Below are 12,163 nucleotides of genomic sequence, written 5' to 3' on the forward strand. Positions count from 1 at the left end.
GATACCGACCTAATAATATCCGAACTCCAAGCATCGCCTAAACGTATGCTATGCTCGCCCAACGGGTCTCCAACGGGTATCGCCCATGCATGTCTTGGGCGGACTTACCCAGGTCCGCCATTTAAACGACCTCATCCACTCCGTTCCCTGACACCCACTACCCGGGATAATCGGGAACGTGCCTTCACCACTATCAATGATCGTGGGACAAACCCCCGATTTCCCAGATAACAACCGCCTAAAACTCATTATAAAAGGAAGCCACCGAATGCTGAGAAGGGTAAGCAAAATCAGACTTAAATACTCTTACATTCATTTACCTACCAAAAAACCCTCTCTGACTTAAGCATCGGAGTGGCTTTCAGGCTGAGCAAGCCTGAGGTCCTTTGAGCTTATATTTGTTACTTGTGCAGGAAAAACAGTACGGGCGACCCTTTAAAGATCGACCTGTATCATTTGGTGCGGTGAACGTGGAACTTATTAGTTTCGTCGTTCCTTTTAGATACTTTTCAGAATTTGCTTTTTCAAGAATGGATCTCCCACGAGATAATACTCTACCAGCTACCAACAGAGAAGACAGGGGAACAGAACCACCGGCCCTGAATCTGTTTCCCCCAACCAGCGAAGAAGGAGAAACCAGCGACCCCCTGGCGATAAGACAGACGATACCTCCGATAGCCATAGCCCCTGATGAAGAGCCAATCAACAACCAAGCAATGTTCAAGGCTTTCCTAGAAATCACCAGTCTACTCAAAGACATCAAACAGAGTATCTCGTTAAAATCGCCAGAGCAGGGATCAGCGAAATCACCAGTACAGAAGTCAACGTCAACCATGGACAAGGGAAAAGAACCGATGCGAGAGGAAGATGCCCCTGAAAATTCCGCAAGGAAACAAAATGCCCCCATCGTAATTCCAGACGAAGAACGATGGATGGATGAACGACACACCCTCAAAGGCGGAGAAGAGCATCTGGAGGAGAAAGTCCGCCAAGTCATGAGCAGGCTTGGAATAAGATGTGAAGACGTAGACATCTCTCTTCGAAGTGACTCACCACTCGCAGATTTCATCATCTCTCACGAGTTCCCTACAAAGTTCAGATACCCCCCAAATTTGGAGTCATACGATGGAACAGGCTGTCCCAAGAGCCATATTCACAAATTCCAAGCGGTGATCAATGTTCAGACAAACTTGGATCACGTACTATGCAAGCTTTTTCCTACTACCTTAAAAGGTCTGGCGCAGGAATGGTACCAGAGTTTAAAGCCAGGATCAGTGCTGACGTTCAAGCAATTCTCAGGACTTTTCCAGGCTAGATTCGTAGCATGCATCCCTCAAAAGAAGCTATCCACAGATCTGCTGGCCATCATGCAATGGGAAGGCGAGACACTCAGGAAGTATGTGGAAAGATTCAATAAGGAGGCGATGCAGATAGAAGACCTGAGCCAGGAGATCGCCTACACAGCATTACTCAATGGAACTACCAACTCCGACCTACGAAAGGAATTGTTGGCTAAATCACCAAAATCATTTACCACACTGATGACCATCGCGCATACACAGATCAGAGTGGATGATGGCCAGAGAGAGATAGAGAATCGCCTCGGACGAGTAGAAGAACGAACGTTTGCAGAAAGAAGAAATGGGGACAGATCGCCCATAGGAAAGAGGTTCGGAGAAAAAGGCAACGACCCTTTCAGAAATAAAAGGAAAAAAGACGAAGATAGGCGATATACGCCCCTGAACACAACCAGAACCAACGTACTGTTTTGGGTAAAAGACAGCCGAGAGAAGGTCAGATGGCCAAGGAAGATGAACGCTGCATCAGCCAGCAAAAGAGACAATAACAAATACTGTGAATTTCACAGAGACAACGGCCACACCACAGATGAATGCTGGCACCTGAAGGAGGAGATAGAGAAGCTGATAGAAAGGGGATCCCTTTCCCAGTTCGTAAAAAGGGACACCGAAGCCAGAGAAACGGAGTCAGAAAGAAAGAAAGAGCGGAAAGAAGAAATCGCCAGAAGACCCAGACCAGAGCCAGCAGGCGTGGTTAACGTAATAATGGGCGGATCGACCGGAGGAGACAGCAATACTACAAGGAAGAAAGCTGCAAGAACAGTCTATTCGGTTAGCCCAGGCGCACCGAATGCTAAGAAATTCAGAAGCGTATCTTTTTCGGAGGTCGATAGTCGTGGCTTATCAGTCCCCCATGAGGACGCCCTAGTTGTCAAGGGGCGACTCAACAATTTCGAGGTATCTCGGATGCTCGTAGACACGGGAAGTTCGGTAAACATGATCACGATGGAGGTGTTCGGCAGAATTGGACTCAAGAAAGAAAATTTGACACATGTCTCTACTCCACTAGTGGGACTAGGAGGCAAATCTGTACAGGTGGAAGGATCACTGGAGATAAGCATCCAACTGGGAGATGGAGAGATCTACAAAGAGATCCGAGCAGAATTCATGGTGGTCAATATGGATTTCGCATACAACGCAATTCTCGGAAGACCACTCTTGCACGATACGTGCGCATCCATTTGCATGAGGTACCTACTGATGAAAATCCCAACCAGAGAAGGCGATGCCGAAGTCAGAGGATGCCAAAAGTCAGCCAGAGAAGCATACTTTACAGCTCTCAGGAAAGTACATTTAACCTTGCCAGTACTAACAATGGAACCTCCAGAGAAGAAGGAAAGGGCGGAGCATTATGGGCGAACTGAGAAAATCGAACTATCCCCAGGAAAGGAGATAGAAGTGGGAGATGAGCTAGAAGAAGAAATCAAACGATCTCTGACCAAAAACCTCAGGTCGCTTGGAGACTCCTTTGCCTGGACAACAGACGAATTGATCGGAGTAGACCCGAACGTCATATGTCATCGGTTAAACATAGCGACCGACGCGAAGGCAGTGATACAAAAGAAGAGAAGGCACTCGCCCGAAAAACAACTCGCCATCGCAGAAGAGATCGCCCGGTTAAAAGCAGCAAACGTGATCAAAGACGCCTATTACCCCAAGTGGGTAGCAAATGTGGTGATGGTAAAAAAGTCCAATGGCACTTACCGAATGTGCGTGGACTTCACAGATCTGAATAAAGCATGTCCCAAAGATAGTTTCCCACTACCACACATTGATCAGTTAGTAGACTCCACAGCAGGTCACGCCCTCTACACATTCCTAGATGCCAAGGCGGGATATCACCAGATACCCATGGCACCTGAAGATCAGGAGAAGACGGCTTTCATAACGGACCAGGGATTATTTTGTTACAAGATGATGCCCTTCGGTTTGAAGAACGCAGGAGCCACATATCAGCGGCTGGTGAACTCAATATTCAGAGATCAGATAGGAAAACACATGGAAGTTTATGTGGATGACATGATTATCAAGAGCATCCGAGCTGAAGACCACCCAACAGATGTGAAGATAGTCCTGGAGACGCTAAAGAGATACCAGCTAAAACTCAATCCGGAAAAGTGCGTATTCGGAGTACCGGCAGGCAAGTTCTTGGGGTACATGGTCTCTCAGAGGGGTATCGAGGCTAACCCAGATAAAATCGAAGCGGTCTTAAAAATAACACCGCCACGGAGCATACATGAAGTCCAGAAGCTCAACGGCCGGATCACTGCTCTAGGTCGGTTCATGTCCTGCTCGGCAAAACGATGCCTGCCTTTCTTCAAAACCCTGAAACAGATCAAGAACTTCACATGGACCGCAGAATGCCAGCAGGCGTTTGAAGAATTGAAAAGCTTCCTATCCTCGCCCCCACTTTTGGCGAGACCGGATCCGGGCGACGTGTTATATTTATACATCTCTTGCTCTGACGAAACAATAGCAGCAGTATTGGTGTCGGAAAAAGGAGGCGAACAATACCCGATCTACTACATTAGCAAAGTACTCAGAGATGCGGAGTTGAGATACCCGAAGTTAGAGAAGCTGGCGCTGTGCGTATACACCGCCACCATCAAGCTCCGACATTATTTCGAAGGGCACCAAGTCATTGTACGGACCGACCAACCATTACGAAAAATCCTCCAGAAGGCAGAGACAAGTGGACGCATAGCAGAATGGGCCGTCAAAATAGGAAGTCTGGGTGTTATCTATGAAGCTCGAAAAGCTCTGAAAGCTCAAGCACTAGCCGACTTCTTCGCTGAATTAACATTCAAAGAACCCATGGAGGACAAAACGACTCCCTGGGAGATGCACGTCGATGGAGCAGTTTGCGGAGAAGGAGCAGGCATCGGAGTCGTGCTCAAAGGACCAGGAAGAATCCAAATGGAATACTCAGCAAGACTCGAATTTCCAGCTTCCAACAATGTTGCGGAATATGAGGCGCTGATAACAGGGTTGCAATTATGCGAAGAACTCAACATCTCCGAAGTCCAGATCTGCAGTGATTCACAACTGGTCGTGAACCAGGTCTCGGGGAACTTCGAAGTGAAGGAAGCTACGTTGAAGAAGTACGCCAAGCAGGCCAAAACCTTCTTTGCCGATAATGGGCGATCCTGGTCGCTACAGCAAATACCCAGAGCAATGAATGGAAGATCAGACGAATTGGCAAAGTGGGCAGCAACAAAGAATTACGACTCAATGAGAAACATTCCTCATGAAATCAAACGACAGCCTAGCTTTCAAGAAGAAATTGAGGAAGGCGAAGTACTGATGGTAGAAGGGGAAGAAACCTGGATGTCCCCCCTCACAGCATACCTGGCTAATGGAGTACTCCCCGAGGATAAGAAGGAAGCCAAAAGGATAGTGATACTCTCATCAAAGTTCGGAATATACAACGGCCAGCTGTACAAACGGTCATTCACCCATCCCTGGCTAAGATGTGTGAACAAAGAAGAAGGGGAGTACATCATGAAAGAATTACATGAGGGGACCTGCGGAGCACATGACGGAGCATCAACACTGGTCAGGAAAGCACTGTTACAAGGCTATTATTGGCCCACGATGAAAGAACAAGCTACAACGCTAGTAAGGGGATGCTGGCCTTGCCAGCAACATGCCTTGGTACCAAGAAAGCAAGCTTCAGAAATGAAACCCATCGGCAGTGCATGGCCGTTCGCCCAGTGGGGTATGGACATCCTGGGACCTCTCCCTTTGGCCACAGGACAACGGAAGTTCCTGGTAGTGGCAATCGACCACTTCACCAAGTGGATAGAAGCAGAACCACTGGCAAAAATCACCCAACAACGCATAACTAACTTTTTCTTTAGATCTATCTTGTGCAGGTTTGGAATACCGAAGGTGCTGATCACAGACAACGGAAAGCAGTTCGACTCAGCAAAGTTTAGAAAGTTTTGTGCCGAGTATCAGATCGACCTAAGGTTCACTTCGGTTTACCATCCACAATCGAATGGGCAAACCGAAGTGGCCAACAGAATCCTACTGGCCGGACTAAAAAGAAGACTAGACGAGTGCAAAGGAAGATGGGTAGAAGAACTCTACAGTGTCCTATGGAACTACCGTACCACCCCTAGAGAATCAACGGGCGAAACTCCATTCGCCCTAGCCTATGGAACGGAGGCTGTAATTCCTGTAGAGATCGGCGCACCCACACCAAGGACCGAAGACAACCAGCTAAACCTAGAAGAAAACGAAGAAGAGCTCAGGAACAATCTAGATCTCCTGGTTGAAAAAATCAACAGATCAGACATCAGGATGGAAGCCTACAGACAAAAGATGGCCAAACATTTCAACAGCCATGTAAAGAAAAGAAAATTCAAACTAGGCGACCTAGTCATGCGAAAAACCGAAGTCAAAAAAGGAGAAGCAGGAAGTGGAAAACTACAGCCAAACTGGGAAGGACCTTACACCATCAGCGAGGTCATCAAAGAAGGAACATTTAAACTCACCAACTCCATGGGAAGAATCATACCAAGGACATGGAACGCCAACAACTTGAGGAAAATTTAGTCACAATGGGTCGCCACCAGACATGATTAGTTATTCCTTAAGAAGAAGCATAATTAATCAAGCGGTGTTTAGTTTCAATATTGTATTTCAATTCCTCCAAGTGATGTTTAATCACAGCATTGTGTTTCAATTTCTACAAGTGATACTTCATCACATCATTGTATTTGAATTTATGCAAGTATTTTAATTTACCCTTGCTCGGACAAGGAATTTCCACAGATATCGTCTCTTTACCATAGTTACTGATTACTTAAAATATTTCCAAAGAGGAGAACTGACGAGTTCATTCCCAAAAAAGGAAAATATACAGTCAAAATATATATATCGCCTAAAATAAAGAGAACATAGAAGCTAACTGTCTCAAAAATAAAGAAGGCAAAAAAGAAATATATTAAAAAGAGGGCAAATGCCCCACAAAAATTACAAAGGAAAGTAAAATTCCTAACAAAAGAAAAGATACAAATGTACAAAGTACATAACAAAAAAAAAAAAAAAAAAAGAAAGGAAAATTCTTCCTATACAAAAACTAAAAAGAGGAGTCTAAAGCTTAATGATCTCTGGCTCGACCTTCTCCGGAGCAGCCTCTTTGTTCCCCTCCAAAACATTTGGGACAGATAGCCCCTCCTGCGAACCCCGCCTGGCTGAAGAAGAAGCATCAACAGGAATGTTGCCAGAACGGGTGGGAGAAGGGACATCGGCAAGACTAAGAGGATCGGACCCTGGAAGGATGGACTCCAGATCAGAAGGCCGATCCAATAAGTCCAGAGCAGCAAAAGGCCGCTCCGAAGATATAAGCAGGCCGAAGTCCTTCTCCTCAGGACTACCTCCCAAACCAGGAACAAGAGACTTCTCGCCAGCCTTGGCAGGTTCCTGGACCCCTTGGTCAGACTGCTTGGCCTCCTCAGCAGCACCTCCACCATTTTCAGACTTGATGGAAACAAACAAGTCTTCAGGGGAATCCGGCTCGCTCTCACTGTTGACCCCAGAAGGAAAGCCGTACAAAAAGTCAACGTCACCATCAGGATGACGTTCCAAGTAAGTGCCCACAATAGCCTCAGTAAAATCAGTCAGATCGTTGGCCAGCTGGGCGGTATTGCGGCGACGTCTTTCCTTCTCACGAGTCAGTCGACCCCGCTTCAAATAAAGCTTCTTCTCAGCAGCAGACACCTTCTCAGTAAGAGCCAGGACGGTGGTGTCAAATTCCTTTTTCAGCTCCTCGTAATCACTCCCCTTGACCACCACCTCCGCGGATAAACTCTTGTTCTCCTTTTTAAGGCGGGCGACCTCAGCAGATAGCACCTGCTGCTGCTTGACAGCACTCTCCCTTTCTTTCGACAACCGATCCAAATCAGCGCGAAGAGAGGTTTGCTTAGGAGCACATCCACCGTGCTCAGCTTTAAGAGAGTCATGCTTCCCCTTCAAAAGCTTGTACTCCGCCCTCAGCTTAGCCAGAATATCCTCGTCATTCAGACGGTTCGAGCAGTATTGGCGGATGGCGAAGCCGGCCTAAAAACAAAATAAAGTAACGATTAATAAAAAAAAATAAATAAAGGGGGGAGAAAGAAGAAGGAAAGGAGAAAAAGGCACTAAAATACTCACCCTTAGCAGGCCGGTAAAGCAGTCATCGATCAGCACGTCGTCCGGCCTTCTCAGATAATAATCGACATCAGAAGGGCAGCAAGAACCCCTAAAGATGTCAGCCGCAACAGCCGGACAACGGCTAGTGGCCTCCATCCCATACTTTTGGAGGATGAGGTCGACCTGAGTCACCATGACATCCTTCCGAGGTTTCTTCATGGAAGGACCCTCCTCAGCAACATCCTCGCCCCAGAGGAAGGAGCTCGTCTCTTCGAGCCCGAAGAAGCAGTCAGCACAGCTGGAGGAGGAGGAGGAATAGACTTAGAATTTTTATCCCTCGAGGGAACCTCCATCTTGTCCTTCCCTTTACCAGTATAAGAGGGAACAGCAGAAGAAGGAGGACTCAGAACAGGCTCCCTAATGGTAAAACCAGGAAGTACCACCCTGGAAGCAACAGGAGGAGTTGGGGCAGAGCCATCATCCTTCTGGGAAGAAGACAGCTTATTTCCGGAAGGAACATCGCCCCCTTCTTTTGAGGTCCCTTCCCCACGTCGGATAATTTCGCAGAGACAGCTTGGGCGAGAGCCTCCTTCTGCCGCACCTCTTTCTCTCGGCGAGCTCTTCTATCTTCCATAACCTTCTGTTGGAGCTCCTTGAAGTCAACCACTGAAAATTCCAGGAAAATAAACAAATATCAGGAACTAAAAATCAGAACACAAAGACAACAAAAGCTTCATGGTACAAACAAGGTACCAGAAGGACTAAGGGGCATAGAAGAAATATTAAGGGGAGAAGAAAGAGGAGGTTCGCCATCATCAGGAAACTCGCCCTCTTTGAGAGGTGAAGTTTCCTGCTTGTCGTCATTCTTCTTCTTCTTCTTCCCCTTCTTGCCACTCTTTACTCTCCTGCTTCTCTTAGAAGCAACGCCCTGATCCCAGCCAAAATATTGCTCAATAAGCTTCACCACATGAACCTTCCCGCCATCCCGGAGCAAAGTCAACGTTGCCTGATCATCCTCGCTCAATACAACCTTGTCCAATTTCCTTGGACCTTCCAAAAATACATTGGGGATGGAGCCCCAGCCCCCTTTCTGTTTAGCAATCACAAAAGAACCTTTCCACCGCTTCAAAGAATTGGGATTGCCACAAAAAGGAGATCGGCTAGGTTGCAGATAGAAGAACTCATCACTTTTCTTCCTCCCAAGAGAATATATCGCCCGGACAATTTCATAGCCAACCGACCTCTTCAGATGGAGCCCACGAATGAAAATCCCCGTCAAATGGCGATGGGCGTTAGGGTGAAGTTGACCCAAGGGAATTTTAAAATGGTCGAACACCATCTGCGTAAAGCCATCAAGGGGCAGCCTCAAGCCTGCTTCAAAATCTTCTATAAAAATCAACTGCTCATCGGCATCTAAGACTTGGTCAACAGCCGATCCTTCAAGAGGAATCCGGATCCCGATGGTGGAGGGAACCCCGTACCTCGCCCTAATCCATGCTTGGGCACTTTGACTGAGGACGATGGGCCACTCAGACAAAGGTTTTTTCTTACTAGAAGATACCTCGGAGGAGGCTTTACGTCTCTTCAAAACAAAATCCTCCTCATCCCCTTCATCATCGCCCAGTTCACCATCTCCGGCCTCATCTTCACCAGCATCCTCAAGGGGAGCCTCACCCTCTAGCCCTCTGTCATCAGCACCCTCCTCACTATCAGGGATCACCTTCTGAGACAACCCTTCCTCGTCAGATGACAATTCCACAAGGGTAGCGAGAGGAACAGGGTAAGTAGGGTCACTGGCAGAACTCTCAGAAGAAGAAGAAGAAGAAGAAGAAGGAGAAGACACTGAAATCTTCATTGTAGACATCCTAAAAATACACTATCTGAAAGCAAACAAGAAGAGGGAAACAAGAAGACAAACAAAAATAGCTAAGCCACTTACTGATTAAAAGAGAAAGTCTGGTGCTATGTAACTCGAAGAAAGCCTGGCTGAAGAAACAAATCAACAAAAGAAGAGAATCAGATAGAAAAATCAAGAGTAAGAAATTTTTAAATTAAAAGATAAGTACCTCTTTTATACCCCCAGATAGACACTCGAATGCCTGACAGCAGGAAACTCCTCGAAATAATCAATGAGAAACCAAAGGTCGCGTTCTTTTATAGTCAAAAAACGCTTCAGATTCGTAACCGTTGAAGGAAACGTTTGGAATTCAAATCATTTCGAAAATTTCGGAAATTCGAATTTTGAAATTTGGCGCTTCAAGTCTTTGACTTAGCAAGATTACAGGGGGGGGACATCTGATACCGACCTAATAATATCCGAACTCCAAGCATCGCCTAAACGTATGCTATGCTCGCCCAACGGGTCTCCAACGGGTATCGCCCATGCATGTCTTGGGCGGACTTACCCAGGTCCGCCATTTAAACGACCTCATCCACTCCGTTCCCTGACACCCACTACCCGGGATAATCGGGAACGTGCCTTCACCACTATCAATGATCGTGGGACAAACCCCCGATTTCCCAGATAACAACCGCCTAAAACTCATTATAAAAGGAAGCCACCGAATGCTGAGAAGGGTAAGCAAAATCAGACTTAAATACTCTTACATTCATTTACCTACCAAAAAACCCTCTCTGACTTAAGCATCGGAGTGGCTTTCAGGCTGAGCAAGCCTGAGGTCCTTTGAGCTTATATTTGTTACTTGTGCAGGAAAAACAGTACGGGCGACCCTTTAAAGATCGACCTGTATCACATCATAACTCGCTTCAAACTCGCATCAAACCTACCTTTATCCTGGCTCAATTTAAGATCTTAAACAAATCTATTAAATTTCTAAGTTTAAAGGTGGCCACAGTTTAAAAACCAACAGTTCTGATTTTCGTTGGTTCAGTTTATTTTTTAAACCGACTCTAATCCGCTGTTTGGACAGTTCCGAGTGGCTTGCAATCAGCTAATTTTGATTTCTAGTATAGATATAAAAAAAAAAATTAAAATATGTTCTTTTAAAAAATTTGATTTGAAATCAAAACCGCAAATTTTAATTTTAAAAGGCCAAATGTTATAAAAAAGCCAAACCTTTCACGAAAGTTTCACAAAAGTCCTGACCTTTCAATTTTGTCGATTTTGGCCAAAAACTGATTATTTGGTTTCACAAAAGTCCCCACCTTTCAATTTTGTCAATTTTGGCCAAAATGGATTATTTGGTTTCACAAAAGTCCTGAACTTTCAATATTTGGCATGCCACATAGGCGTCACATAGGCACCACATAGGCAAATTGAAATCAAATTGAGAGTTGGTCACAAATGAAACCAAATAATTTATTTTTGGCCAAAATCGACAAAATTGAAAGGTCAGGACTTTTGTGAAACGTTTATAAAAGGTTTGGCTTTTTACAACATTTGGCCATTTTAAAAATATTAAATTGGCTAAAATCAATTTTTTGGTCCCTGGTTTGAATCAGATTCAAACACCTAAATGCATTTAGGTGACGCCCACATCACCTCTTTCATCATCAATAGTGAAGGATTTTTTCCTTCATTGTTTTGATTTTTGAATTTAATAATAAAATTAATTTATAATTTAATATTTACAGTTTGTGGTTGTATTTAATTAATTATTTAATATTTAAATAATTATAGACTAGTTTTGCACGTAATAATATTGAAATATATTAATTATTTATCTTTTCATAATAAAAAATATTAAATTTAATATAAAGATAATACAAACGAGACAATAATATAAAAATGTTACATGAATATTTTTACGAAACGATAACATAAACATAAAAGCCTCACATAGATAATTTTACGAAAAAAATAAATAAAAATATTACATAATTAAATTTTAAATAATATAAGATTTTATAATCAAACAATTAATAGCGTTTTATTTTTTAAAGTATAAATAATTATATGTAGAATTTGGACTAATATAAATTTAAATAAGCTTTATGGGTGCTATTGGTAAAAGGTGTTTAAAATATTAATAATTAAAAACGATTAAAATATTAATAAGTAAAGTATATTTTTTGGTGAAAAAATTAATGACTTCCATTGAAGTGAATTTGGTGAAACTTCACCAAATTCAAAAATGGTGAAGAAAATTAGATGACTCTCTTTGGAGATGCCCTTATGGCCTAGTTTTGAACGGGCCAATTTCCGACCAATTTACAGGAAAGCCGGCGTATAATTACCTCTATATAAATCTAAATTATTTTGAAATATAATTAAAATTAAATTAAATGGAACCATACAATTAATTCACTTAAAAAATATAATTAAATATTTATGCAAATATTTTATATAAATTAGTATTTTTACGAATACTTTTGATCAGACAAGTTTTTTTTTTCAAAATAAAACAAGTAAATATACGCATAACTTTTGTTATATAATTAGAAGAGAGAGAACGCTTGTGTGAGAAATCAAACTCAAAACCTAGCAGTTTGCTCCAGTGCTCATACCATTTTGAGCTATATTTTATTATTTTTGTTTTTTTAGCATTGACGAAGCTAAGATGTCAACATCAAACAGACTAAATTGTACTTCCTCCGTCCCAATAAAGTTGTCCATTTTGAGAAATTTTTTTGTCACAAAACTATTGTCCACTTTTAAAAAGTAATAATTTTTACACTCAATTTTTCTATATTACCTTTATTTAAAA

General features: G+C 43.4%; 1 protein-coding gene across 1 annotated transcript; it reads left to right on the forward strand.

The window, feature by feature from the left end:
• Positions 1-833: 833 nt before the first annotated feature.
• LOC126678421 (uncharacterized) lies at positions 834-5,918 on the forward strand. Its single transcript, XM_050373319.1, has 2 exons — positions 834-5,129; positions 5,277-5,918. The coding sequence occupies exons 1-2, from the start codon at positions 834-836 to the stop codon at positions 5,916-5,918; spliced, it is 4,938 nt and encodes a 1,645-aa protein (XP_050229276.1).
• Positions 5,919-12,163: the final 6,245 nt, after the last annotated feature.

Source organism: Mercurialis annua, linkage group LG4, assembly GCF_937616625.2.
Source record: "Mercurialis annua linkage group LG4, ddMerAnnu1.2, whole genome shotgun sequence".
Taxonomy (NCBI): domain Eukaryota; kingdom Viridiplantae; phylum Streptophyta; class Magnoliopsida; order Malpighiales; family Euphorbiaceae; genus Mercurialis; species Mercurialis annua.

Bases quoted from the DNA above. Each gene is read 5' to 3' on its own strand.
- LOC126678421 (XM_050373319.1), top strand. From the start codon at position 834: ATGGACAAGGGAAAAGAACCGATGCGAGAGGAAGATGCCCCTGAAAAT. The intron at 5,130-5,276 runs GTAGTGGCAATC...AACGGAAAGCAG, and splicing joins CAGGACAACGGAAGTTCCTG to TTCGACTCAGCAAAGTTTAG.